Genomic DNA, 27002 nt, shown 5'->3' with positions numbered 1-27002 from the left:
CTCGAATCACTAGATAGATTCCACCATGTCGGTGTTTCCGGAATCTTCTCCTGACTTTCAAATCTGACAAGATGAAAATGTAGCTAGCGTAGTCTAGATAAAAATCTAGCTAGGGTAGTCTAGATGAAAATCAAGCTAGCGTAGTCTAGATGAAAATCAAGCTAGCGTAGTCTAGATGAAAATCAAGCTGATTTCGAGACCTAGCTACGCCTACGTCTCTGTAGTGTATTAACTATAAGCTAGTTTCAACTAAATTTTAAGTACTAAAGTAAACTTCTGTTATTTGCTTAAGGGTTCATGTCCCAATTCAAAGAGATAGGCTTTTCAATGCAAAGTACATTAAATCAAGAAGCCACCAACGCAAAACTACATCATAAACCTACCCTGAATTTTGGCTTGCAACAAGACCTAGGTTATGTCTGTCTACAGTCTTAATTTGGACAAAATCCATGTACTCAGTTTTCTATAACAATTGCCTAAACTTTACAACAAGTTTTTAGCTTAACATTTTATGACAAATACTCCAAAAAAACAAAAATTCAAACCCACACAAAATTTACAACTTAGCCTAGACCTGGAACCAGCTGTCGTCAAAGCAACGACGAACTACTCCACATCGACGTCACATGCGCATTGGACCGGAAAATTTTTACTTTTTTTAATATGACGCATTGAGTGCGACACGGTCACAATCACTGTGTTGCTCAGCACAAAATTGTCGTTTTATTCGGAAGTGACCCCTTAAACGTGAAGAAATTCATAAATTTTAGTTTTACTCATGACTATATCTATATATAGATATCTATATATATTATATAAGGTAAGTGATTAGGATTAGGATTAGGATTAGGTGATTAGTAGGGCAAGTTTTTGCAACTTTTGCAATATTTTTTACAGCTTCCGGCAGCTTCCTAAATACTCAGAATTTACGTGACGTGACGTGAGTCTGGCCTAGACGTGACGTGACCTGGTGGCCTAGACGTGAGTCTGGCCAGCTGGTGGCCTAGACGTGAGTCTGGCCAGCTGGTGGCCTAGACGTGATTTCTAGTCTGTCGCCTTAATTTCAGATTTCTAGTTTCAGATTTCAGATTTCAGATTTCAGAGATTTCAGATTTCTAGTCTGTCGCCTTAACCACTCGGCCACGACAACTGTGCTTAATGCATAGATAAAATTGTTAAAATGGCACTTTTCCGAATATCTATATGAACAGCTAGTGGCCTAGACGTGAGTCTGGCCAGCTGGTGGCCCTAGACGTGAGTCTGGCCAGCTGGTGGCCCTAGACGTGAGTCTGGCCAGCTGGTGGCCCTAGACGTGAGTCTGGCCAGCTGGTGGCCCTAGACGTGAGTCTGGCCAGCTGGTGGCCCTAGACGTGAGTCTGGCCAGCTGGTGGCCCTAGACGTGAGTCTGGCCAGCTGGTGGCCCTAGACGTGAGTCTGGCCAGCTGGTGGCCCTAGACGTGAGTCTGGCCAGCTGGTGGCCCTAGACGTGAGTCTGGCCAGCTGGTGGCCCTAGACGTGAGTCTGGCCAGCTGGTGGCCTATACAGTCAAATGGTCATCAAACGGTTGTTGGCTCGTCGCTCTGCGGCTCGCTGGTTTGAACCTGCAGCTTGTTTGTCGACGTTCTCCGGTTTTTCCACTGTGCAATGGATTCCCCCCACCCACCCTATGCTTACTGCGCATCTTGACTTTATTCTTACAATCTCGCAAGAAAAGCAGGAGGTGGGTGGACAAGGTTTTGAACTTTCTTCTTCTTCTGGACGTGAGATTCGAACCTAAGTGGGCAGAGCCCAGCAGATTTCTAGTCTGTCGCCTTAACCACTCGGCCACGACAACTTTGCTTAATGCATAGATGAAATTGTTAAAATGGCACATTTCCGAATATCCATATGAAATTGCAAAAGTAATATCTGCGTTGTCGGCGGGATTCGAACCTACGCGGGCAGGGCCCAACAGATTTCGAGTCTGTCGCCTTAACCACTCGGCCACGACAACTGTGCTTAATGCATAGATGAAATTGTTAAAATCGCACATTTCCGAATATCCATATGAACCGGCAAAAGTAATATCTGCGTTGTCGGCGGGATTCGAACCTACGCGGGCAGGGCCCAACAGATTTCGAGTCTGTCGCCTTTACCACTCGGCCACGACAACTGTGCTTAATGCATAGATGAAATAGTTAAAATCGCACATTTCCGAATATCCATATGAAATTGCAAAAGTAATATCTGCGTTGTCGGCGGGATTCGAACCTACGCGGGCAGGGCCCAACAGATTTCGAGTCTGTCGCCTTAACCACTCGGCCACGACAACTGTGCTTAATGCATAGATGAAATTGTTAAAATCGCACATTTCCGAATATCCATATGAAATTGCAAAAGTAATATCTGCGTTGTCGGCGGGATTCGAACCTACGCGGGCAGGGCCCAACAGATTTCGAGTCTGTCGCCTTAACCACTCGGCCACGACAACTGTGCTTAATGCATAGATGAAATAGTTAAAATCGCACATTTCCGAATATCCATATGAAATTGCAAAAGTAATATCTGCGTTGTCGGCGGGATTCGAACCTACGCGGGCAGGGCCCAACAGAATTCGAGTCTGTCGCCTTAACCACTCGGCCACGACAACTGTGCTTAATACATAGATGAAATAGATAAAATCGCACTTTTCCGAATATCCATATGAAATTGCAAAAGTAATATCGGCGTTGTCGGCAGGATTCGAACCTACGCGGGCATCGCCCAACAGATTTCAAGTCTGTCGCCTTAACCACTCGGCCACGACAACTGTGCTTAATGTGAAATGCAAATAGATAAAATGGCACTTTTCTCGAATCACTAGATAGATTCCACCATGTCGGTGTTTCCGGAATCTTCTCCTGACTTTCAAATCTGACAAGATGAAAATGTAGCTAGCGTAGTCTAGATAAAAATCTAGCTAGGGTAGTCTAGATGAAAATCAAGCTAGCGTAGTCTAGATGAAAATCAAGCTAGCGTAGTCTAGATGAAAATCAAGCAAGCGTAGTCTAGATGAAAATCAAGCTAGCGTAGTCTAGATGAAAATCAAGCTGATTTCGAGACCTAGCTACGCCTACGTCTCTGTAGTGTATTAACTATAAGCTAGTTTCAACTAAATTTTAAGTACTAAAGTAAACTTCTGTTATTTGCTTAAGGGTTCATGTCCCAATTCAAAGAGATAGGCTTTTCAATGCAAAGTACATTAAATCAAGAAGCTACCAACGCAAAACTACATCATAAACCTACCCTGAATTTTGGCTTGCAACAAGACCTAGGTTATGTCTGTCTACCGTTTTAATTTGGACAAAATCCATGTACTCAGTTTTCTATAACAATTGCCTAAACTTTACAACAAGTTTTTAGCTTAACATTTTATGACAAATACTCCAAAAAAACAAAAATTCAAACCCACACAAAATTTACAACTTAGCCTAGACCTGGAACCAGCTGTCGTCAAAGCAACGACGAACTACTCCACATCGACGTCACATGCGCATTGGACCGGAAAATTTTTACTTTTTTTAGAATGACGCATTGAGTGCGACACGGTCACAATCACTGTGTTGCTCAGCACAAAATTGTCGTTTTATTCGGAAGTGACCCCTTAAACGTGAAAAAAATTCATAAATTTTAGTTTTACTCATGACTATATCTATATATAGATATCTATATATATTATATAAGGTAAGTGATTAGGATTAGGATTAGGTGATTAGTAGGGCAAGTTTTTGCAACTTTTGCAATATTTTTTACAGCTTCCGGCAGCTTCCTAAATACTCAGAATTTACGTGACGTGACGTGAGTCTGGACTAGACGTGACGTGACCTGGTGGCCTAGACGTGAGTCTGGCCAGCTGGTGGCCTAGACGTGATTTCTAGTCTGTCGCCTTAATTTCAGATTTCTAGTTTCAGATTTCAGATTTTAGATTTCTAGTCTGTCGCCTTAACCACTCGGCCACGACAACTTTGCTTAATGCATAGATAAAATTGTTAAAATGGCACTTTTCCGAAAATCCATATGAATAGCTGGTGGCCTAGACGTGGGTCTGGCCGGCTGGTGGCCTAGACGTGGGTCTGGCCGGCTGGTGGCCTAGACGTGGGTCTGGCCGGCTGGTGGCCTAGACGTGGGTCTGGCCGGCTGGTGGCCTAGACGTGGGTCTGGCCGGCTGGTGGCCTAGACGTGGGTCTGGCCGGCTGGTGGCCTAGACGTGGGTCTGGCCGGCTGGTGGCCTAGACGTGGGTCTGGCCGGCTGGTGGCCTAGACGTGGGTCTGGCCGGCTGGTGGCCTAGACGTGGGTCTGGCCGGCTGGTGGCCTAGACGTGGGTCTGGCCGGCTGGTGGCCTAGACGTGGGTCTGGCCGGCTGGTGGCCTAGACGTGGGTCTGGCCGGCTGGTGGCCTAGACGTGGGTCTGGCCGGCTGGTGGCCTAGACGTGGGTCTGGCCGGCTGGTGGCCTAGACGTGGGTCTGGCCGGCTGGTGGCCTAGACGTGGGTCTGGCCGGCTGGTGGCCTAGACGTGGGTCTGGCCGGCTGGTGGCCTAGACGTGGGTCTGGCCGGCTGGTGGCCTAGACGTGGGTCTGGCCGGCTGGTGGCCTAGACGTGGGTCTGGCCGGCTGGTGGCCTAGACGTGGGTCTGGCCGGCTGGTGGCCTAGACGTGGGTCTGGCCGGCTGGTGGCCTAGACGTGGGTCTGGCCGGCTGGTGGCCTAGACGTGGGTCTGGCCGGCTGGTGGCCTAGACGTGGGTCTGGCCGGCTGGTGGCCTAGACGTGGGTCTGGCCGGCTGGTGGCCTAGACGTGGGTCTGGCCGGCTGGTGGCCTAGACGTGGGTCTGGCCGGCTGGTGGCCTAGACGTGGGTCTGGCCGGCTGGTGGCCTAGACGTGGGTCTGGCCGGCTGGTGGCCTAGACGTGGGTCTGGCCGGCTGGTGGCCTAGACGTGGGTCTGGCCGGCTGGTGGCCTAGACGTGGGTCTGGCCGGCTGGTGGCCTAGACGTGGGTCTGGCCGGCTGGTGGCCTAGACGTGGGTCTGGCCGGCTGGTGGCCTAGACGTGGGTCTGGCCGGCTGGTGGCCTAGACGTGGGTCTGGCCGGCTGGTGGCCTAGACGTGGGTCTGGCCGGCTGGTGGCCTAGACGTGGGTCTGGCCGGCTGGTGGCCTAGACGTGGGTCTGGCCGGCTGGTGGCCTAGACGTGGGTCTGGCCGGCTGGTGGCCTATACAGTCAAATGGTCATCAAACGGTTGTTGGCTCGTCGCTCTGCGGCTCGCTGGTTTGAACCTGCAGCTTTTTTGTCGACGTTCTCCGGTTTTTCCACTGTGCTATTTGTTCCCCCCACCCGCCCTATGATTTCTGCGCATCTTGACTTTATTCTTACAATCTCGCAAGAAAAGCACTAGGTGGGTGGACAAGGTTTTGAACCTTCTTCTTCTTCTGGACGTGAGATTCGAACCTAAGTGGGCAGAGCCCAGCAGATTTCTAGTCTGTCGCCTTAACCACTCGGCCACGACAACTTTGCTTAATGCATAGATGAAATTGTTAAAATGGCACATTTCCGAATATCCATATGAAATTGCAAAAGTAATATCTGCGTTGTCGGCGGGATTCGAACCTACGCGGGCAGGGCCCAACAGATTTCGAGTCTGTCGCCTTAACCACTCGGCCACGACAACTGTGCTTAATGCATAGATGAAATTGTTAAAATCGCACATTTCCGAATATCCATATGAAATTGCAAAAGTAATATCTGCGTTGTCGGCGGGATTCGAACCTACGCGGGCAGGGCCCAACAGATTTCGAGTCTGTCGCCTTAACCACTCGGCCACGACAACTGTGCTTAATGCATAGATGAAATAGTTAAAATCGCACATTTCCGCATATCCATATGAAATTGCAAAAGTAATATCTGCGTTGTCGGCGGGATTCGAACCTACGCGGGCAGGGCCCAACAGAATTCGAGTCTGTCGCCTTAACCACTCGGCCACGACAACTGTGCTTAATACATAGATGAAATAGATAAAATCGCACTTTTCCGAATATCCATATGAAATTGCAAAAGTAATATCGGCGTTGTCGGCAGGATTCGAACCTACGCGGGCATAGCCCAACAGATTTCAAGTCTGTCGCCTTAACCACTCGGCCACGACAACTGTGCTTAATGTGAAATGCAAATAGATAAAATGGCACTTTTCTCGAATCACTAGATAGATTCCACCATGTCGGTGTTTCCGGAATCTTCTCCTGACTTTCAAATCTGACAAGATGAAAATGTAGCTAGCGTAGTCTAGATAAAAATCTAGCTAGGGTAGTCTAGATGAAAATCAAGCTAGCGTAGTCTAGATGAAAATCAAGCTAGCGTAGTCTAGATGAAAATCAAGCAAGCGTAGTCTAGATGAAAATCAAGCTAGCGTAGTCTAGATGAAAATCAAGCTGATTTCGAGACCTAGCTACGCCTACGTCTCTGTAGTGTATTAACTATAAGCTAGTTTCAACTAAATTTTAAGTACTAAAGTAAACTTCTGTTATTTGCTTAAGGGTTCATGTCCCAATTCAAAGAGATAGGCTTTTCAATGCAAAGTACATTAAATCAAGAAGCTACCAACGCAAAACTACATCATAAACCTACCCTGAATTTTGGCTTGCAACAAGACCTAGGTTATGTCTGTCTACAGTCTTAATTTGGACAAAATCCATGTACTCAGTTTTCTATAACAATTGCCTAAACTTTACAACAAGTTTTTAGCTTAACATTTTATGACAAATACTCCAAAAAAACAAAAATTCAAACCCACACAAAATTTACAACTTAGCCTAGACCTGGAACCAGCTGTCGTCAATACAACGACGAACTACTCCACATCGACGTCACATGCGCATTGGACCGGAAAATTTTTACTTTTTTTAATATGACGCATTGAGTGCGACACGGTCACAATCACTGTGTTGCCAGCACAAAATTGTCGTTTTATTGGGAAGTGACCCCTTTATAGGCTTCACCAAAACATACAGTAAAGTACAAAACAACGCGCTAGGATATATAGAGAATAAACAAACAAAAAATCATTACTGAATGTCCAAATACCGATGAAGTATTTTTACCGAACTGTCCCGTATCGTGGATGTTTCAGTTTGCTCTGTTCGTCGGTCATCGTTGCATTCATAGTTGACTGAATTCAACGAGTCTTCGTTTAGCACTTGCATACAATGTAGATAAGACATATCTTCGAAACTTGTAGTCTGAGATCACTAGACTTCTCTCAACCTCAAATTTAACTGTTCATAGATTCCTCGATAAAAGAAAAGCGTAGTTCTCACCGAGCTCGTTGGCACCATAAACGTTGTAATGAAATGGTGGTTTATCGTTCCTTAGCCTGTAAGGACGATCACTTCAATTACAATGTTTGTCTGTAGAATTGCTTAATGTCCTCGAAGTGAAATGAGTCTCAGGTCGTTGTTTCGCTTCTCTTAATCTTAGAATCAATTGTACACCATGACAACTGTAAAAACTGGTTATATTGTTTCTTGTTTAAACGATTACATTAAATAAGACATTGTGACAGCTATACAATAAAGTCGACCACTTTCTATGGTTAACTTCGTAGACTGTAACGCATTGAACAACTATGACTAACAACACACGCAAAGCAGGCATGCACGACATTTTTGTCACGACTTAATACGATAAGCAGAGAGGAATCGATTACGTAACGCAATGCTTTGCTTTGCCGATTTCCATAAACAAGTATTCTATGCAGCATTCGATTTGCAAGCAATTTTATAATATCATCACAAATCATTTTATTTTTCGTCATTGACGCGGTGGGGACGAAAAAACAGTGCTAGTTGCTGAAAATATGCGATAATGCACGTGAACAAGTGACAGAGCCTAGAAGGCTTAAAACATGCAGGAAAATAATGGTGGGGTCAAGGTGCTGATGGCAACTAGCACGGCCACTAAACTCAATAACACAGAAAATGAAGCTAAAACTTCCATATTTAAAGCTAGGTTATCCAGGCTATAGCAGACGAACAGGTGGTGTGTTCAAACCAAAGATTGTTGATTCTTTACAACTTCAATGCTGTACTTCAGTGGATGGGAAAATAAAACCCACCGTAAAAGAAACCCCATCCCAAGCCGAAGCCTGGTTTCTTGTGGCCTTATATGGTAATAATATTGGGCGTTGATGTCGAGCCCTAGATTGTTCAGAACAATTGCACGGATGATAATCTTTGAATAAATGTGATGACGTTGCTGCTCGTTGCATGATTAAATTTTCTTTGGCATCTGTCGCTGAAACATTGACAATGACGTACCAGCAAGACATGTCATCATGTTGTCGTTAGGTGGTGTTGTTGACAGGGAAAACCTTTATGTGGAGCATGCGGATGGAACGATGTTGGTGGATCATTTTTCAGCAGAGAAACCGGATCCGGAATTAGTGCAACGACCATGATCTAATAAAATATATAAAAACACCAGTAATTACCAAAATAAATTTATTCCGAGTCTGTTTAAATTTCGCTTTTTAGAAAACGTGATCATAGCAATAAATCTCTAAATGCTAGTCAGCAAAGTAATCATACACATACTGGATGCTTAGAGGTTTATGGTTAAACTTCGACAACTACAATACAAACACAAGAAGCGAAATTAAATGGTAACTAGTAGCTACTAACTTGTACATACTTGATCATTTGTCACTAGATGGATTGCATCCCTGAGTGTGTTCCAACATCAGAAGATTGGAATGCTGTCTCCGATTCCACTGCAACCACGGTCTGCTGCTTCCTTCATGTTCAAGGCAATAAGACAGAATTCGGGTCTGTGCAGACTGGTCGGTTTCACTTGCTGTCCACTTCTTGGGCGAAGGTTCGAAAACTTTTCTGAGAATTCAACTGAAGACCATTTAGTAGGAGTCGATGCATAGTTTAGGATTAGGGGTGTACACTTTAAATGAACTTGAATGCTTTAGAACCAAATCATAATCTATTCAAGTTCAGTTTTCCTTTTTCCGATTTATGAAACCGGTTTTCCTTCAAACTTAAACGCATTCATTGCAACGCGCAGCCGAAATATTTGTTCAATTTGACTTGACATCGCGATACTAAGCAATACACGTGTCGCCATGAATTTGACTGCGTTTTGCCATTTGTCACCAAATTCTAACCACAACTAACTATGCAGAGCTATTATAAAGCGTTTTATGGGCTTCAATTTTGTAAATTTCGAACGGTTGTATAATAAATTTCGAAACTTTGGAGAGTATTTTGGTCTGTACACCCCTAAAATAATTTAATAGTTAATATGTAACTATCAAATAAGATTATTCAATAAACTAACTTTGATCTATTCAATTCAGCTGTTATAAGAGTAAGTTATACGCCATTTGATCGGCATTCATATATCAATTGAGGGAGAGATTAAAGTCTCTAGAATTGGGATGATGCGACACCTGGCGGCACTAATTAATTCAATAATTATGTGGATATACAGCGCAAAGAGATTGAAAAGTAACTCCCTATCTTTAAACACAGAGCCTGTAATTTAAATAAACTTTAAAATGTGTACAGCGTGGAGTTTAAGTTAAAATTTGATAAAGCAATCATCATTCGCCACCCGCTTCTCAAACCGCCATTACGCTTTTCGTTAAAGTAGGAACGTCCACTTTTCTAAGAGATTGGTGAGTTGTCGTTGTCCGCATGAGTGAATATCCAGAAGTGATGACGTGGCACCGTTCGATGTTATTCTTTGGGGTTGGCAAAAGGAGTAATTCTACTCTACGAAGCCTACTTGAACTTGAAAAGCGAGTATCTGACGAGTTACTTCTTCCATGCGACAGGAATTTGTCATCATATCGGTTGAGGGGGTTCTCAGGCGGCATAGGAAGCTGGTGGCAAATTCTGATGGCCAAAATGTCAGATTTTAAATCAAATTTCTTGTTATACACGTTTTCTTAAATTATTTTTATCAAAATTGTAGTTTTGAAATAAATTACAAGTATTTTAAAGATAGGAAGTTACTTTTCAGTATTGTTCTAGAATTGGAAACGATACCGTACCGTACCATACCATACCATACTATACCAATCATATAAAATATTTCTTCGCTTAAAATAGTAAACTACACAGTCTACTGTAAAAAGCATTTTGACTCAGCAGCTCTTCCAAGTCAGCCTCGTGGAGAAACACGTTGTTTGATGACTCGCATTTCTATATTCTCCTGCGTGTTTATCTTGCGATTGGTTCTCTCACGTGTTGGAGAACGATAAATGGGATTGGTCGGTTTTTCTCTCTTCTGTTTTCTCCTTATTGCGTCACGATTAACGTAAGAGCGAGGCCTCACTTCATGAAAAAATAAATCATAAAACGCGTTCAAAGCGCTCACTAAATCATAGTTTTGATAAGAACCTGATGGTGGCAAAGGAGGAACCCAATCGCGAAGATCGTGCCTCGGATTGTTTAGCACTGAGAAGTAAGCGATCACGACCACTTTCAAAGATTCAAGAATTACGACGGTTTCGATGAAAGCGCTCACGAACGAAACCAACCTGAAATTTGATCAAGTGTTAGCAGGTGTGACGTAATCTTAACTGTTTATTATTTGGTAACAATTGCTCACCAATCTCTGCAGGTTTCAAGTCCATACGTCATGCCGTACAGTACACAAATCACAGTCGACGTGACCATAACTGCTATGATATAAAACCAGGCGACGTAGATGGAAAAGTGGACAATGGCGAGAGGATCCAACGTGTTTGGGTCTATTTCCAGGATTGAGAATTCCTGCTGCGCTTCAGCAGCAGACAATGGCGGCCTGGATATAAACAATTTTATTTCACGAACAAACTGATTTCAACAAAAGCAACCAGCACTATACCTTGCCGATGGTTTGACTACTGATGACGTCAATGCTTTTGCGGGCGATGACGTTGTGGCCGCATTTTTTACAACGCGCGAAGACTTCGACATTTTCTTTTGTGAAGACGTCATAGCTTTCACCGGCGATGACGTAATGGTCGCACTTTTTTCAACGCGCGAAGACTTCGACTTTTTCTTTTGTGAAGACGTCATGACTTTCACCGGCGATGACGTAATGGCCACATTTCTTTCAACGCGCGAAGACTTCGACTTTTTCTTTTGTGAAGACGTCATGACTTTCACCGGCGATGACGTAATGGCCACATTTCTTGCAACGCGCGAAGACTTCGACTTTTTCTTTTGTGAAGACGTCATGACTTTCACCGGCGATGACGTAATGGCCACATTTCTTGCAACGCGCGAAGACTTCGACTTTTTCTTTTGTGAAGACGTCATGACTTTCACCGGCGATGACGTAATGGTCGCATTTTTTTCAACGCGCGAAGACTTCGACTTTTTCTTTTGTGAAGACGTCACAGCTTTCACCGGCGATGACGTAATGGTCGTATTTTTTTCAACGCGCGAAGACTTCGACTTTTTCTTTTGTGAAGACGTCATGACTTTCACCGCCGATGACGTAATGGCCACATTTCTTGCAACGCGCGAAGACTTCGACTTTTTCTTTTGTGACGACTTCATACCTTTTACCGGTGATGACGATGTGGCCGCATTTTCTTCAACGCGTGAAGATTTTGACTTTTTCTTTTGTGACGATGTCATACCTTTTACCGGCGATGACGTAGTGGCCACATTTTTTTCAACGCGCAAACGTTTTGACTTTTCCTTTAATGACGACGTCATACTTTTCACTGGCGGTGACAAAGCAGCCGCATTCCTTTCCACTCTCGACGGAATGTACTTTGTCCTTTTTGATGACGTCACACTTTTAGCTGGCAATGACTTACTGGGCACAACTTGTTCGACGCGCGACGAGGTAGGTTTTTTAGTCATCGACAAATCTCTTAATTTTCGGGGATTTTTCTCTCGCCTTGTCTTTTCATTTATAATTTCAAATTTTCCCGCGAAAATTGGCGGCTGTTTCATGACGAAGTTTGAGACTTCTTTTGATGTCGATGGACGATTTTTATCGTCTGGAATATGTTGACCAGCGTTTTTTCTTTCTTGGTCAACTTCCGCAGTGTTTACTTGTGACATATTTCTAGTGTTTTCTTTCATCGTGGTGCCAGTTGTTTGGACGTCATGACTACGCACAAATGATGTTTCTGCTTTATGCTGCCCTCTGGTGGGTTTTGTGGATTGTAAGTTCTTGTCAGGGTTCAGTTTTTCGTTTCCTTTTCGTCGTTGGGCGTGACGAAACAATAGGCTAATAAGAAACGGCCCGGGAAAGCACATCAAAGCGCTCTCAATACCTTTATGACAGAAAACAACGAAACTGTTAAGACTTGAGCAACCTGATTAGTTGAAAGACATAAACATCTGGTATTTTAGTGACTTTTGACTGAACTTACCGACGACAACGTGAGACCACTTGAAATAGTAGTGCCCAAATGTCAGCACATTTCCATCCACTGCATAACTGTGGCCATGAAACATCATAGATGTTAACATGACCATGAAAATGAAAAGAAAGCACGTTGCCACTCTTTCCACCCTCGTCATGACGTATTGCTGCCATGGCCTCATACCATATATGGAATACCAGAGGTGTCTGAAAATGAGAAGATTACGAGATGATTATCTGGCAAAGCGTGGTGAAATCAATAAGCAACATACCTGTCTTTAAAGTGGTTTTCACACTTTAAGAGGAACAATTTATTAGATATTTGCAGTTCCTCTAACGTGGAGGCCCGGAATGTATATTCCAGGACGTCGGTGAACCTGGTACCGCACAGAAAGAACCAACACTCGTTTGTTTCCAAATCTCGTACAATCATACGTTCCAGGTACCTGACGTATAACTTGCAATAAATAACTAATTCATGCAAGAATTTTAAGTCGGGCCAAAGCTTTCACTACACACTATACAGGCACTTTCATTACACGAATTTGCTTGCGCGTAAAGTGCCAAAATCCTCCTGCAGAACACAACTTAAAAATGAACAGTCTTAGATTAGCATTAAAAGATGAATTTGGTACATTTAATAAACTTAACTTTATGGCCTAGTTTGAGATTCATTTAACTTTTCGGGTTAAAAATACCAGGACCGTTTTCAACTCTAATTTATACAACTGCAGTTAACTTGTCACTAATTCATACCACTCAGGATTGCTCCCTCCGTCATTGCGCCACATCCTGACTGCTTTGATGTCGCCCAAGCTACGTGGTGTAGTAATAAGGAACGATTGCACGCTGCCCACGGATAAGATGTTGTCGTTTTCTCGCTAAACAAACAATCAGACATTATGACGTCGGAACCAACTATCATACATCATGGCAGACGTCATCTTTTTACTTGTATGACGTGGGCATTGCTTCTTTGCCTTTTGCCCAGCAGTCTCATGCTGACAGCCGCGGTGGTACCGGCGTTTGGACGACTACCGGTATAAATTGTAACATAATACCGGTATTGGTCGTTTGGTGAGTTGTCAGCAACTTCAATGAAGAGTCCCTTCAATATTTTTAAGATTAAAATTTGATAAATCATTTCATAAAGTTGACAATAGTTTGACAACTTTGTACTTTTTTCTCCGCATTTTTATCTTTATTTCTCGCCCATATAAGGAGAAGAGCGTAGATGACGTAAAGAGCAGATAAAACGATGATGATCACTGGATTTTGTTGGAATTGCTCCCAAAGATTCCAGGAGAGCTAAAAAAATTCAATAATTGACAATTTAAATTAAAAACGTCTACTATGTCATAAACATCTTTACTTGGTCATAATTGATCTTGTTGGGAAACACAAGAAGATGGGAAGCGTATATAATCTGAGGAATCGCCTCCTCTCCGCTCCTCCTAAACCTGTTTGTTGTGACCTGGTCTACGTCACATTCACAATTAACTGTCCCAGCGTTTTGATGGACCTGATGATAATAAAATCACTTTGCTCATAATGCTTGGAATGATTAAAAACATAAAAGTTAAATTAAGAATTAATTTAAACTCTGCAGCAAAATTCTTTCATGATACAAACATCGACATCAAATATACGACCTTGCAAGAGCCCTCGCCCCAGTCGCGCATTCGATCTTCCCAGTGCAAGCAGTTCAGTATGAATGACGTGAATGTCACGTTGATCAAACTTCCAATGCGGTAAAATCCCGCACCCATATCAACAAACACTGTGACGTTCAGTTCGACTTGTCTGTGCGGAAGCGAATTTTCGGAAATCGACCAGGTGTACAAAGACTCTGAGAATAAACGCGACAAAAAGTTGCAAAAGTGCAAAAAAATAATTAGAAAAGTGCTGATCTTTAGAAACATAAAAACCGTGACTCTTATTTTCTGTAAACAAACCCTTTTCGTGAAACTCTTTCTTTATTTTGAAAGAGCTTTGGTCCGTAGTTTCCAGGCTCATTGTACAATTTTCAATTTTCTGATCCATGTTTTCGACATGAATTGTAAGAAAGAGGTCGTTTCCATCTCGTTTGTAGAGCATCCAATCAAACAAAGCCCAACCTGCGGCTTTGCTGTGACAACCAGCCACGTCGCATTCACTCTCAACCCTCATTGTTATGTTTCCTTTACCAGGCTGTGCTGGCAAGGGGAAGCCAATTGTTTGATTCTTGGCCTCGTTGCGACTGATCGGGATCTCGTTTTGCCATCCCGTTGTCATGGAGACGGACGTGACTTGATCGACTTTGTGGGTCCTCGTGTTAAAGTTGATGGACGAATCGTAGGTGAAAACCTGGAAATCATAAAATCGTCTCATTATCACGTTAAATCGCGCAAAATAAAGCAAATTAAATATATTATGCCTCGACATTGATGACTTCATTGCTCAGTGCGTGTATATTTGGAAGTCGAAGTGAAGAGTCATTGAGTGGATCTAAAAAGTTTTTTTTCGTTATTCTACGTTTCGCTCGAATTAAGCCACTAATTAACGTCAAAGAGTTAAAATCGTTGCAAAACGCGGCCTACTGAGGAAAATAAACGACAAATAATGAAGCGAAATTGCCTAAATATTGCGAAGCCGATTCCACAAAATTTATCCTACACCAAAAACTTGCGAAATATAATTAGTTGTGTATTGTTTGAAGATTAAATAAGACAAAACATAAAAACGATAAAATTAATTAAATGATGATTATCGTCGTTATCGGGCTTTTAACGTCACGACAAAAGACAAAAATCAACCTTCTAGTTTCTTACTGTAATTTATTTTCGTTAAAAAAATAACTTTTCTAGGCATCGTCTTACAGCTTAACGCTTGTTAGAAGCGAGTCTTGCCAATAATTGCATTAGCAACTGCGTTTAAAATTCTTTTTTTAAGCCGCAGAATCGGCGTCTAAACGCAAAAACCTAAAGCGCATGTAGAGTAATAAAATTGAACGCAGCCAACGATTTCAGAAAAGATCATGAAACAAAACTCGTCGGGTGTCGCACTTGAGCTCAAAGTGGACATCGAGTTCGACATTCCTGCTCAATAAAACTTACTTATGACGTCATTGTTTAACTTGAGGAATCGTCCTTGAACGGATTTTGTTTCAAACGTCATCGTATCCTCTCCTGGTACCAATGACGTCATAAGCAGCTTGCCCAGCCGGGTCATTCGCGAATTTTCTTTGATCTTTGCAATAATTGTCATTGAAGAATTGAAGTGTTACGTCAGTATTATTATACAAGTTGTTACCTTGAAACGAATTTCGTCGGAAAATTCCATCAAATGTGACGTAACGACAACGCATGAAGCCGCAATTGACCTTATGACATCATCATCGCCCTCGCTAGAATGTTTACGAACGATGAGCTCTATTCGGTTCAAAGTTCTCACCAATTGGTACTGAAATTATAAAAAACCAATTAAGTTAGCTGTGTTTAGTTTTTAAATCTATCACATTAACTTTTCTATTTCTGCTCTTACCACGTGATGCTCATTTGCGACGCCAAAACTTTCCGTAAGGTGGCGTAGTACATCAGCTACTTGCTTGGCCGACGTCAGCGTATTTAGCGGATAATCCGCGGTCCGATCTAATATCTTCGTTATCTGTTAAACGAAAGAACAATGAAGGCACTTGAAGTGGTCCATCCATAAATAGATACTATGACGTCATAAATCTACCAGAAACGGTTTGAGAATCTTTGCTGAAGACAATGGCGGTATAACCTGCGCCGTCTTCTGCAGATTGTGGCTCGAAATCGCGTAAAATACGTCACTAGTCAGGTGTTTGTTGACGTCGGGAGTTTTCCTCAAAGTCACGGTCAAGTTTTTCTCAGTGCACGACTGACGAAGGCCGCATATTGCGATCGAAATCGTGACGTCAGAAACGAAGTCCTCTGACGGTAGTGTGAGGTCATAGAGGTTCGGATCGCAACTACTTTGCAGAAGATTATCGTGGCCTGAAAATATTTCTATATTAGATTTTAATCTATTCATAACTTCCACTCTACAAACACCGCATGAAGTGTTGTAAGTGTAAGAGTCATGTTCGTTAAAAGTTTTGCCAACCCGATGTAGCCACAGACAGTTGTATTCTTAAAAGTAAATATTAAAAATTATTATTAAATAATCGTATTATTAAGTATTGCGGTTACTAACGCGAAAACAAATCGCCATTTTTGCTTAAGCACGAAAAAAGCGCAAATTAATAAACCAGGGAAATATTTTCTCATTGTAGTCTAATACGTCACGTGCGTTATTTGATTTAAAGCGTTTTAAATCGTAAATTAGCGTTTTTTTATTAAAATCAAAGTTGTAAGCTATTTGATATTTCATATTTAATTTTATAAACTATATTGAAAAAAATTAAAAAATATGTCTAGTAAAAAAATGTCTCAAAAGATATTTTTCACTTCAAAAACTTTCTTGTTGTCGATTTCCAGGTTTTAGAGCCCGTGGAAAGTTAAGTAATAAACAAAAATATTCATATCCTTAATTACCTGAGTTTAGGTTCAGCTTACCATAGGTTAATAATTACGACATAATTTTAATCTTAGCACTTCTGCACTTGCTACAACATGAGGTTTTACCTTTTTCCTTGACAGAGAACTTGAACTTCAAAGATGCTTGGCCTTGTGCGTAGCCAGAACAGGTGACGTTAAATTTTGTGACAAAGGCGATTCCACTTCTGGGTGAAACCCTGCAACTACCTCCACTAGGTGGTGACAACGGGTTAAGGATTAGGGTTGCCGATGCCATGTCACCGTCAACATTGTATCCTGGATGTCAAGTTCAAAGTTCAATTTCATGATGGTCTACTTTTAATTTATTGATGACGTCAAATTTATATAATGGGAATTCACCTATTCCTGTGACGTTTGATGACGTGCTAATTATGTTGAGTATCGAATTATTAAGTTTACAGAATCGTCGGTTCTGGCACAAACTTAATTGTTGTCCGGATTTCACTGACAATACCCAACTGTGACGTGAACAATCGTCACAATCTAATTGAAGAATCATTGGCTTGTGTGGAGAAAACAATTTCTCGCAATTTGACCTGCACCTGAAGTTCAAAGAAAAACGTTAAATTTAAATAGAACTTGATTAAAAGAATTTCTAGGTTAAAGAATATAAATTTTAAGCTCATGGAAGTAGGAAGAAAAAAATTCTGCAAGCTCGCCTTAAAGTAACATTCGGGATTGAAGTTGATTTCATAACAATTGTCTGGTCGGCGAACGTTTCGTCATAATGCGGACCCGATACGATTAGCCTGACGTAATAACGGTCGCTTTGCACCAGTTTGTCCATGGAAATTTCCATGACGTCATCGCCAGTAACATAAAGAGTTTGCCAACCAAAGCAGGAACCTTGGAAGAAAAAAACAAAAATTCCATTTTTGACCAAAAAAATCTAAAATGAGAAAATCTTTTCAAACCTTTTCTTTGTAATTTTCCAATCTCTTTTGTCATTGGTAGATCTTCTTGTGTGACGGCACAAAACCAGTCTCGTTTGATATTTTCCTCGTGTTTGTTAAAGTCGATTGAAGACTCAAATTTTAAAATATTTGTGTTCATTCCTGTGTATAGAGATTACGCATTTCAGGATAATATTTCTTGTAACGGGAAACAGCACAACTTAAACATAGAAATCTAATATTATCGACTCACCAGCCTCGACCACATCTCCTCCCTTGATCAGAAAATTTAATTTTCTCTTGGGAATTTCTACCAAGGTGTAGTCATCGCCCTTTTCTATTACATTTAATCTTTCGTCAGAGGTGACGTTGACGTTGACCTTTATGACGTACAACCCAGGTAGCAACTTATCGGCTTTTATCACAAGTTCTGGTTCAACTGAGCTCGTGTTAAGTTGAACTTCATCGCCTATTTTTGGGATGTCTATTTTAGACGTCACTCGATACGCTCGCCATTTGTAATCAACGGTGAATAGCTCTCTAACGCATCTGAAGTTAAGGTCCACGCTTAAGACCAACTCTTCAACCACTTTCAAAGGTTCGTCGAGTCCACCGCCAATTTTCCCGTCGCGAATTCTCACGCTCTCCAAGCATGACAACGGTAAAGCTTTCGGGACATATCCAACGAAACGAAACGATTGTTTTTCGTTTCTGATAAGCACGACGACCTGCCGAGCTTCCTCGAAAAGGCTTTCGTTTTTAATTAACATGTAATGTTCGGCATCAAACGGTAGATTTGGCAAACCCACATGTTTATATTTCGTCTTTGAAATCGTCAAAGTCAAATTCTTCGCTGCATTTTCTCCGATTGTTAAATTCATTTCGTATTTTCCCACGTCACCTCTGATGAGTATAAATACCTCTCTACGAGTTTCGTATTCAAATCCCCGTGACGTAATATATACGTCGTGGATCTGTGGCAGCGCTTCAAAAGATGCGGATGACGTCAATTTAGAAATGTTATTTCTAGCTGTTGCCACAGCTTCGTAAATATCTGCTTGAGGCAATGTTGCCTCTATCGCCATCGTGTGGCAATCACGTGGGCAGAATTTAGAGCTTCTGAAGACCGACAGCATGGTTCGATTCGATATGATGTCGATTGCAAGATTTACCGGAGCTCCTGAACTAACTGTTACGCTTATGACGAAAACATTGGGTCGAAGACCGACGTATTGTTCCGTCATAACTGTAAGATTTTTAATCTTTTCGGAGAATATGACTGGTTTGGAATACGTCACAGAAGAAACATGATTCTGCAACAATAATACCACGTCATGTTTTCCCGGTCCAACCAATCGTTGCATGGTTGAGTTCAGTCCGAACTTGACCGTTTCGTTCGACAAAATTTTCTTCTTATCAAACGTTTGTGACGTCTGAAGCTCGGTTATGATGACGTCATCCAACATGAGAGCGTAGGAGATGGGAAAGTAATATTTGTGGTGGAAGATGAGTTCAGTTGAGGCTGGATATGTTTGGAAGTCGTTTTGTTGGAGAGATATTTGTAATTTTGATGCCGATAAAAAGTCTTCCACGTAAACAAACAGTTTTTGAGTTGCAAAAGGTGGTAAATTGCCCCTTCCACCGATAAGGCACTTCGCAACAACCGAGTAATTTCCCGGATACACGAATGACCGCTCAGCTGTGAGAGTTTTAGTTGAAAAATCAGTTTCGTTCTTTTCATTGTACGAAATGTCACAGTCGAGCTTCAGACCCTCTGCTCCGGTCAGTGTGGCAACGAACTGGACTTTCTGTCCGGTTTGAACGTGTGTGCTGGCGGTCATTAATCGGAAACCTTTAAAGTACATTTAAAAGGTAACTGACTTAAATTGCACCACATTAATAGAATTGATGGAGTAATCCAGGCGATGTTCTAAAAAACCTTCAAGTTAATCAAAACTTTGTTTCACAAAGTAAAACTTTTTGACGCTGAGCAGAAACGTTTCCGCTATATTTACCTTGGGTTAGCGTTAAGACTAAGTAATAATAATAATAATAATTATAACAAATAATAAATAAATAATAACGTTAGGTTGTGTAACGTTAATCGACATTGTAGATTTTACACAATGATTTTACATCTGAGTCAATTGAGCTGTTATATAATGAAATGTGAATACAATGAGATTAAATGAATCACATAAAAATTTACATTTGTATACCGAATTTTCGCCGAAGGCAAAACAAAGAAAAAATATCTGTCATTTTATTTTATTTAGATACTACGTCTGCAACTCTACTACTCTGTTTGCATGTGTAAACTTCTATGGAGCCTTTCAGCTACAAAAATCCACTACAACAAATAAACAACAATAAACGCAAAAGTCAAAACACAGAAGTCGGATAACGTTTAAGTAAAGGCCGTTTTTTCTTTGACGTAAGACATTTGTCAGAATGTGAAAATGAGGATTTATAACTTTATACGACTGGTATAAATATCCTATATGTGAAAATAGTGCTAAAAATAGTGAAGAGCTTATACGCAAAAAGGAATATACACGATAAATAACAAGATAACATCCTAAAACAGGTTTTGAACGAACTCTTGGTATTGTATTTGACATTTGTATAAAGATTAATAAAATGCACGCTAAAACCAAGTTTCACCGCGCAAACGTGAGCGTATCCACGCAGAGAGACCACCTCTTATACTTCTTACACATTTTTACTCACCAATGCGGTTGTAAACGAAAGAAATATTTGCCTCGCTGCATTTCGTTGTGATTCTTTCCATAGTAATCGTGACATTGTTTTGAAAGTAAAAGTTGGGGTAACCAGATGGTTTTTCAGTTTTGCAAATAAAATTCACCTTTCCATTTGCATTGGGTAGCTTCAATTTTGCTTTTACACAACTGCATGAAAAAAAATAAAACGAAAACTAATTTATTAACTTTACATGAACTTTTAGTTCATCATCCAAAGCAAAATGACTAAACATATATTTATAATAATGAAATTGATAACTAGATACAATGAAAACTTGTTCCATGACAATCACCGACATAATTTTGTGTGCAAACTAATGTAACATTTTTGGATGAGTCCTCAACCCTCACCTGAACAAAACTTCATCAAACTGCAAATATGCAACTTCTCCCTTTTTCAGTTGAATTTCCCACGACTTGGCACCAGCCGACAGGACGTCATTAACACACTCCTTTGTGGTTGGGAACTCAATCTTTCCACTCGCATTTGTTAAGATTACGCTGCATTCTGTAACATTAAGATATCAACTCTAAAAAGTGGTAGAATTAGTAGCGTTGATTTTTAGGAGAAAGAGATAAACAATCATGTTGGATCAGAAACAAAGTTTTATCAAAAGAGTCTTTCTACATTTGTTCTTCCTATTGTTGACGTTTGATTGGTGGCATTGTGATGCAGCGAATGACAAAGCCAGCAGATTATTGCATCAAGTTCACAAAGTTAGTGAAAGTTTAAGTCAGGAAAAGGTAAAAAGATGGAACCTACGTAATTTCCAAAATTGCAACTACAAACAACAGATGTACGCAAATGCCATAGATAGCGCAAAAACCGCTCAAGGGTTCCAAAAATGGGACAATTTTTTTAAAGGACAAACAGAACAAATATTTGGTGAGAAAATACTTTGCAAGGGATTGAAAAGAATTTCCTATGAATTTGATTTAAAATTTATCATATTTTTCGTAAACACATTTTTGCATTTTTGTTGATTTCTTGTAAACTTGTAGCAGTTTAAAAGAAATAAACATATTAAATTAATCGATATATAACATAGGAAATGTTATTCAAAAATTTGTCCACAATTTCCCTTCAGAATGCACGAGCATCTACGCAAGTGGTTCAACATCAAGTGGTATCTACCCGATATGGCTCAAGGAACGATTCCAGTTCACCTACGTCTACTGTGATATGGAGCTCGTTTCAACTAAGAAGGGCTGGACAACAATACAAAAAAGAATGAACGGGGAGGTCAACTTTAATAGGGGTTGGGATGATTACGTCAGAGGGTTCGGGAATCCCCGGGGTGAATATTGGCTCGGGTTGGAAAATATCTATCGGTTGTCGAGGCAGGTTATCTCACCTTCATCAATATTTCATTTACCAAAAGCACCGGAAGTTGGGTTCGACCTTGAAGACTGGGATGGCGTCAAAGCATTTGCTGAATATAATATACATTGGTTCGAACCAAAAGAATTTAAGTATCATTTATTTATTGTCGCACCAGCTAATGCTTCCAGTTGTTTCCGTGACTCTCCAATTTATTTCGGCGATTTCAGCACACCAGACGTTGACAACAATAAAGACGACAACCGCCATTGTGCCCAAGAATTCAAGTCGGGTTGGTGGTATTCCAGCAGATGGTGCGAAAATACAAACCTAAACCAACCATATCCAAAGTACAAGCAAGACATGACCTATTACAACATGTTCTGGGAAGGCTGGTATTGCTTTAGTGGAACAGATACCGCTTTGCGTTTTGTGTCTATGCATTTGTATCATTACCACAACGAAATAAATTAACAGGACTTTTGCTCATGCAAATTACTAAAATATTCTTGCAGCAAATCATTCTTTTTCACCGTCGCTCATATATTGTAGCTTTGCAACTTATACAACTTGTATAACAACAACTGAAATATTCGGCGTTTTTCATTCACGTCTTACTTTGTGTAAAAGCTTTGCAAGACTCAGTTTCAGGAAAATAATAAAGATTCTCGACTAACTTGTCTGACATTTTAAGTCGCGTTCAGCTCGGTAAATACAAGTCACACTCAGCATAAGTCGCATCTTCATCTTAAGTTAAATAGAAGTAGAAGCGGTAAAAGCTCGCGAACTGTTTAGTGAGATTCTATCTTCCTAGAGCTGCTGCCTCCACAACTCCTCTGTATGGAAGAAGTGGGTTTTGAAGAAAGAGAGAGAGAGAGTTATATCTTATACTTAGGCCTATAATATGTGATCATCACTGATGCTCCTTTGTCTGCTGTGAAACGCTGCGACGGTTTTTGACGAGTGAACCGTCACTTGGAAAAAGTTCATTAAAATGCAAATGAGCAACTTTGTTCTCTTTCAGTTGAATTTTCAACGGCATATTACGAGGCAATATTACGTCACTATTACACTCCTTTTCGGTTGGGAACTCAATCGTTCCACTCGCATTTCTTAAGACTACGTTGCACTTTATAACATACAGTAGCCAATGCAAATAGTGGAGGCATAAGATTTTTGAGAAAGCATTTTGACCACTATGCTCCATTATAAACGAAGTTTCATCAGTTTTTGCGTCTGACATTTGATGACGACCGAGAGAACGACCTAGCTGGGTAAGAACTGCATTGATTGCAACCCACGCATTACGTAATTTTGAAACAAACTCCTGAAAACCACTTTTGTACCCGGATATTTTTTTCAAAACAATACCTTTTTCTGCCTGTCTGTCAATCAAACTATGCTAACATTAATCCACCGAATACTTCATAGCGCTGTCAATATACAATGTTAATACATAGAAAATGTATTGGCACAAAATACCATAGAAGCTGCGCTTGAAAATTTAAGTTAATTAGTTGTAAAACATGGTGTATACAGCGGTTGCAAATTTCAGCAAATTAATTCATTAACGATAAAAATAAATTGACGCATTCTACGCCATTTTTTGAAAATTCCTTATGAATATGAAAGTAGTTTAGGCAAGCTTACCATCCAACCTCTTTATGATGTTGGTTACTACGTCATTTTCATCTACACGTGTAACCGGAATAGAACTTTCCCTAATTTCAGTGAAGTTCTGCGCCACAGTGACGTTGAATCGCGACACCAAGTCAACTTTCAATCAAGATCAATCATACTTTTGTCTTATCACCGTAACACGCCAGCACAACCCAATTAAAAACCGAACCCTCAGAGCAAACGACAAAACTCTTGCATAAAAGCGAGGTGCAGACAAGCCTACATGAAACTGCACGACCAAGCAATTAAAGATAAAACACAAACATGTAAAATGCCTAAGGTAGTGACGTAAGAACGATAAAAATGTTATGTGTTAAACAGGTGTTGAATAAATCAAAGTGACTAAATATTGTCACCAACTAATTTACGTCACCAGTGGATTTCTGTCACCTTTTTGTTTTGCATTAGACATTTAAAATGGCGTATAAACTGTAGGTCAACATATAGGTTTTAGAGAAAGGCACAACGTTGGAAAAATCTGATAACGTTAAAATATACACAGAAACCTTAAAGTACAGACTTTAGATATAGAGCTAGATCAGGGGCGGGCAACATACGGCCCGCGGACAATTTCCGGTCTCACATGATAATGTTGCCTGCGGCCACATTCTGCCGCAATCCCTGTATTGCGTCACTAAATAAGTCCAAGTTTGCCAACCTGAGAAAGATGGCCATGAATCTACTTGTTCTGTTCGGGTCTACATACATTTGTGAGCAAACATTTTCGACCATAAACATTAATAAGACAAAGCTGCGTTCCAATCTATTCAGGAATCCGGCCCGCCAAGTACTTCATTTTCTCATATCAGGCCCGCCGACCGAAGAAGTTGCCCGCCCCTGAGCTAGATAGTAGTAATAGTAGTGGCAACTATGAATTATATTATGTCTATTATACCTACTACTGTATCAATAATAACCATCCAATACTATACAGCACATACTGTAATTATAGCTTAATATACTAACTATACTTGACATAGGCCAACATAAATTGTGTGTCATTTGTACAAAAGATGAAAAAAATGTGATCAGTGATTCGCTTGTCGCTACAAACAGTCAATCTACATCATTTCCATATCGACCTTTATACTGCAAAGCTTGCTAAGCCTGCTCAAGGTGTAAGTCGGCCTGTTTGGTTTTATTTATAACCTCTTTGCTTTTGAAAAAATTGGACCAAACCTGGGCAGAATCACTACTTCAGCTTAAAGCAAACAATCGGTAGAACCTGGGACGCAAGTGTGAATTCTACAGCACCCTTGCTGTAGTCTGGATACTTTGTGATTATGTTTTGACTTTGGTGGCAAAGGCTAAGTTTTTAGTAAACTGTCAATGGCCGCCTGAAGCAGAAGAATGACAGCAGCTATAACGCTGTTGAATCGGTAAAAGAAATCAACTCCAATTATGTACGTTGATATTTTGTGTCTATTCTTATCGCTACGATTGCAAAATCGATTGTTTTGCAGTTTGCTGCTGATCGTCCTGGGTATTTGACTGTTCTTGGTATAAAGACATCAGGGTTGGGGCTCATTGGGGAGGGGGGGAGGCAGCTACTACACAAACATGACCCACCGTCGGCAGCTTACGTGTATATTGTCTATGATTGTCTATTTTTATCACTACGATTGCAAACAATATCATGGGGCTTTACAAGTCGGTAACAATTGCAACTGCCGACCATTATTGTGGCTTGTGAAACCTGCACCTGTAATTTTAAACCGCTCCCTGCTCCTGGAAGCCAACTTAATGCATCGATTTTACTTGCTGCGACCACAACCAACAGCTGCAGAACCATTATTGTGGCTTGTGAAACCTGCACCTGTAATATTTAACCGCTCCCTGCTCCTGGAAGCCAACTCCATGCAGCGATTTCACAGCGAAGAGCTGCAGAACCATTACTAGTCAGGCATATTAAGTAAGGTACATAGCACAAGCTATCTACGGTAATATATCTAGCTAGTTTTTGAAAATGATATCAGCTTTAAATGCATTTTTGTGAAGCGTTGGTTTAGTAAATGCTTACAAATGCTTTGTTAATATGAAGTAATAATTGTCTATTGTGAATAGTGATAAACCTGATTAAAAACTGATATTAATGTCATAATTCCTAAATTGTTAGCAAACAATATCGTTGTCTGAGCTAACAATCGTTGATGTATGATGTCAATTTCCGGCTTTATCTGTGTGCTGGAAATAATTGTTTCATATACCTTGCAATCGGTACCGTACCGTATCAGTATGTCATTAAACACCTTAAAATCAGTTATCTTTTGCACTTTATTGTTATGAACGCGTATATATTATAACGTCAAGTTTTACTGCGATTCATGCAAATATTTGTGGCCCAAAGAAAATGACTTGGCAGGCGATAAGTGGCCGGCGAACCAGCAGCTTGACGACACTACTATGGTTAACCAAGTCGCAATTTTCTTAATTCATAACAACAATTGATATCTACAAAGCATACCTGCGCATCCAACCATGAATGTAACAGCCAAGCTAACTTGTAAAAACCTCATGAACCACATTTTCAATTCCTGATATTTCGTTTCCGGTTGAGCCTACCGGTATTTAAATATAACAATTTAACTCTAATCTCGAGTTATATGACGTATACAACATATCAGCAATATAGGCTACTAACAAAATATTACCTGGTGATTGTATGATGTCACGTTAGACTAACCAAATATTTCTTCAGTAAAATTGCCGATAAATTTTGAATACAGCTGTAAAGTCTGTAAATTGAATATGCAAAATGGTTTACCTCATTATTTTAAGGCCATATTTAGGGTTTGACAAAAGGAGTGTATAATCGGTTGTGACGTCAAAATCGTACTTTTATTACAACATAATTATGCAACAAAGACATTATTACCGAAGATACTTGTGTGGGCCTGTAGGGAAAAGGCTATAGTCATTGGTTGTTTAATAACTCATGTTATTTCATCACACCAGTCCGGTAGGTTACCAAGATTTATGTTATTTTCTTGGCTTGTCTCAAGATTTTAATTTTTGTTCAACAGTTCTCTAATTTCTTCAAAAATAAATGGGTTATTGGTACTTCTGCACATCAGTTGCACCGATAAATGCAGTTCCTGTGGTTAGTGTGGTTTTTATGATATTTTCATACCATTGCACGAATTTAAAGCTATCCGCTATGTCCACTGAACATAAGTAAGTGTCGTTCATACCTTGCCCTTGTAAACTCTGTACCATAGTACGTAAGAGATTAAATAGTTCTTTCAAGTTTCAAGTTGCCTTTCGAATATGAACTCATCCCAAAATTTTAACACACAACATAGGATTATGTATTTATCAATGAACTACAACTACAATAACATTAACAGGAGTAGGCTATATATATCAGGGGTTAGCAACCTTTTTGAACCCGAGA

The 27002-nt window shown here is 40.7% G+C and overlaps 2 protein-coding genes and 8 non-coding genes across 11 annotated transcripts in view; all 10 read right to left on the bottom strand.

Moving 5' to 3' along the window:
- The window catches only part of LOC143444829 (uncharacterized), a 32142-nt gene extending 19548 nt beyond the window's left edge, over nt 1–12594 (bottom strand). The window contains exons 1-6 of one of the 2 annotated variants that reach the window (XM_076943606.1): nt 12398–12594; nt 10888–12298; nt 10630–10824; nt 10419–10558; nt 8698–10352; nt 6735–8465 (exon numbers count right to left, since the gene is read on the bottom strand). In XM_076943606.1, coding sequence (XP_076799721.1) covers nt 10180–10352; nt 10419–10558; nt 10630–10824; nt 10888–12298; nt 12398–12572 — 2094 coding nt within the window. In that variant the 5' untranslated portion in view covers nt 12573–12594 and the 3' untranslated portion in view covers nt 6735–8465; nt 8698–10179. Of the gene's footprint in view, nt 1–6734; nt 8466–8697; nt 10353–10418; nt 10559–10629; nt 10825–10887; nt 12299–12397 lie in introns of those variants that run through there. The other variant, XM_076943607.1, reaches the window with a different exon arrangement.
- Nucleotides 1912–1993, bottom strand: Trnas-cga (transfer RNA serine (anticodon CGA)). Its single transcript has one exon. It is a non-coding gene; the product is annotated as a tRNA-Ser (tRNA).
- On the bottom strand, nt 2071–2152 carry Trnas-cga (transfer RNA serine (anticodon CGA)). Its single transcript has one exon. It is a non-coding gene; the product is annotated as a tRNA-Ser (tRNA).
- On the bottom strand, nt 2230–2311 carry Trnas-cga (transfer RNA serine (anticodon CGA)). The gene has a single exon. It is a non-coding gene; the product is annotated as a tRNA-Ser (tRNA).
- Trnas-cga (transfer RNA serine (anticodon CGA)) lies at nt 2389–2470 on the bottom strand. The gene has a single exon. It is a non-coding gene; the product is annotated as a tRNA-Ser (tRNA).
- Nucleotides 2707–2788, bottom strand: Trnas-uga (transfer RNA serine (anticodon UGA)). Its single transcript has one exon. It is a non-coding gene; the product is annotated as a tRNA-Ser (tRNA).
- On the bottom strand, nt 5602–5683 carry Trnas-cga (transfer RNA serine (anticodon CGA)). The gene has a single exon. It is a non-coding gene; the product is annotated as a tRNA-Ser (tRNA).
- On the bottom strand, nt 5761–5842 carry Trnas-cga (transfer RNA serine (anticodon CGA)). Its single transcript has one exon. It is a non-coding gene; the product is annotated as a tRNA-Ser (tRNA).
- Trnas-uga (transfer RNA serine (anticodon UGA)) lies at nt 6079–6160 on the bottom strand. The gene has a single exon. It is a non-coding gene; the product is annotated as a tRNA-Ser (tRNA).
- A 37-nt stretch (nt 12595–12631) lies between the features above and the next one.
- Nucleotides 12632–26217, bottom strand: LOC143444827 (polycystin family receptor for egg jelly-like). The gene is made up of 20 exons (XM_076943603.1): nt 26073–26217; nt 20959–21115; nt 20576–20754; nt 18099–19697; nt 17867–18007; nt 17612–17798; nt 17292–17494; nt 17019–17207; nt 16111–16388; nt 15913–16035; nt 15682–15831; nt 15486–15618; nt 14807–14877; nt 14346–14736; nt 14043–14239; nt 13763–13912; nt 13570–13698; nt 13343–13498; nt 13147–13271; nt 12632–12836 (listed from the first exon to the last, which is right to left on the bottom strand). The coding sequence occupies exons 1-20, from the start codon at nt 26131–26133 to the stop codon at nt 12647–12649; spliced, it is 4809 nt and encodes a 1602-aa protein (XP_076799718.1). The 5' UTR covers nt 26134–26217; the 3' UTR covers nt 12632–12646.
- Nucleotides 26218–27002: the final 785 nt, after the last annotated feature.

Source organism: Clavelina lepadiformis, chromosome 2, assembly GCF_947623445.1.
Source record: "Clavelina lepadiformis chromosome 2, kaClaLepa1.1, whole genome shotgun sequence".
Lineage (NCBI taxonomy): Eukaryota > Metazoa > Chordata > Ascidiacea > Aplousobranchia > Clavelinidae > Clavelina > Clavelina lepadiformis.
The sequence above is the reverse complement of the archived record's forward strand: the minus strand, read 5'-3'. Positions and strand labels throughout refer to the sequence as shown.

Bases quoted from the DNA above. Each gene is read 5' to 3' on its own strand.
- LOC143444827 (XM_076943603.1), bottom strand. From the start codon at position 26,133: ATGTGGTTCATGAGGTTTTTACAAGTTAGCTTGGCTGTTACATTCATG. The intron at 21,116-26,072 runs GTATGCTTTGTA...TTAATGTTACAG, and splicing joins ATTCATGGTTGGATGCGCAG to AATGCAGCGTAATCTTAACA. The intron at 18,008-18,098 runs GTGAGTCGATAA...CTCTATACACAG, and splicing joins AGGAGATGTGGTCGAGGCTG to GAATGAACACAAATATTTTA.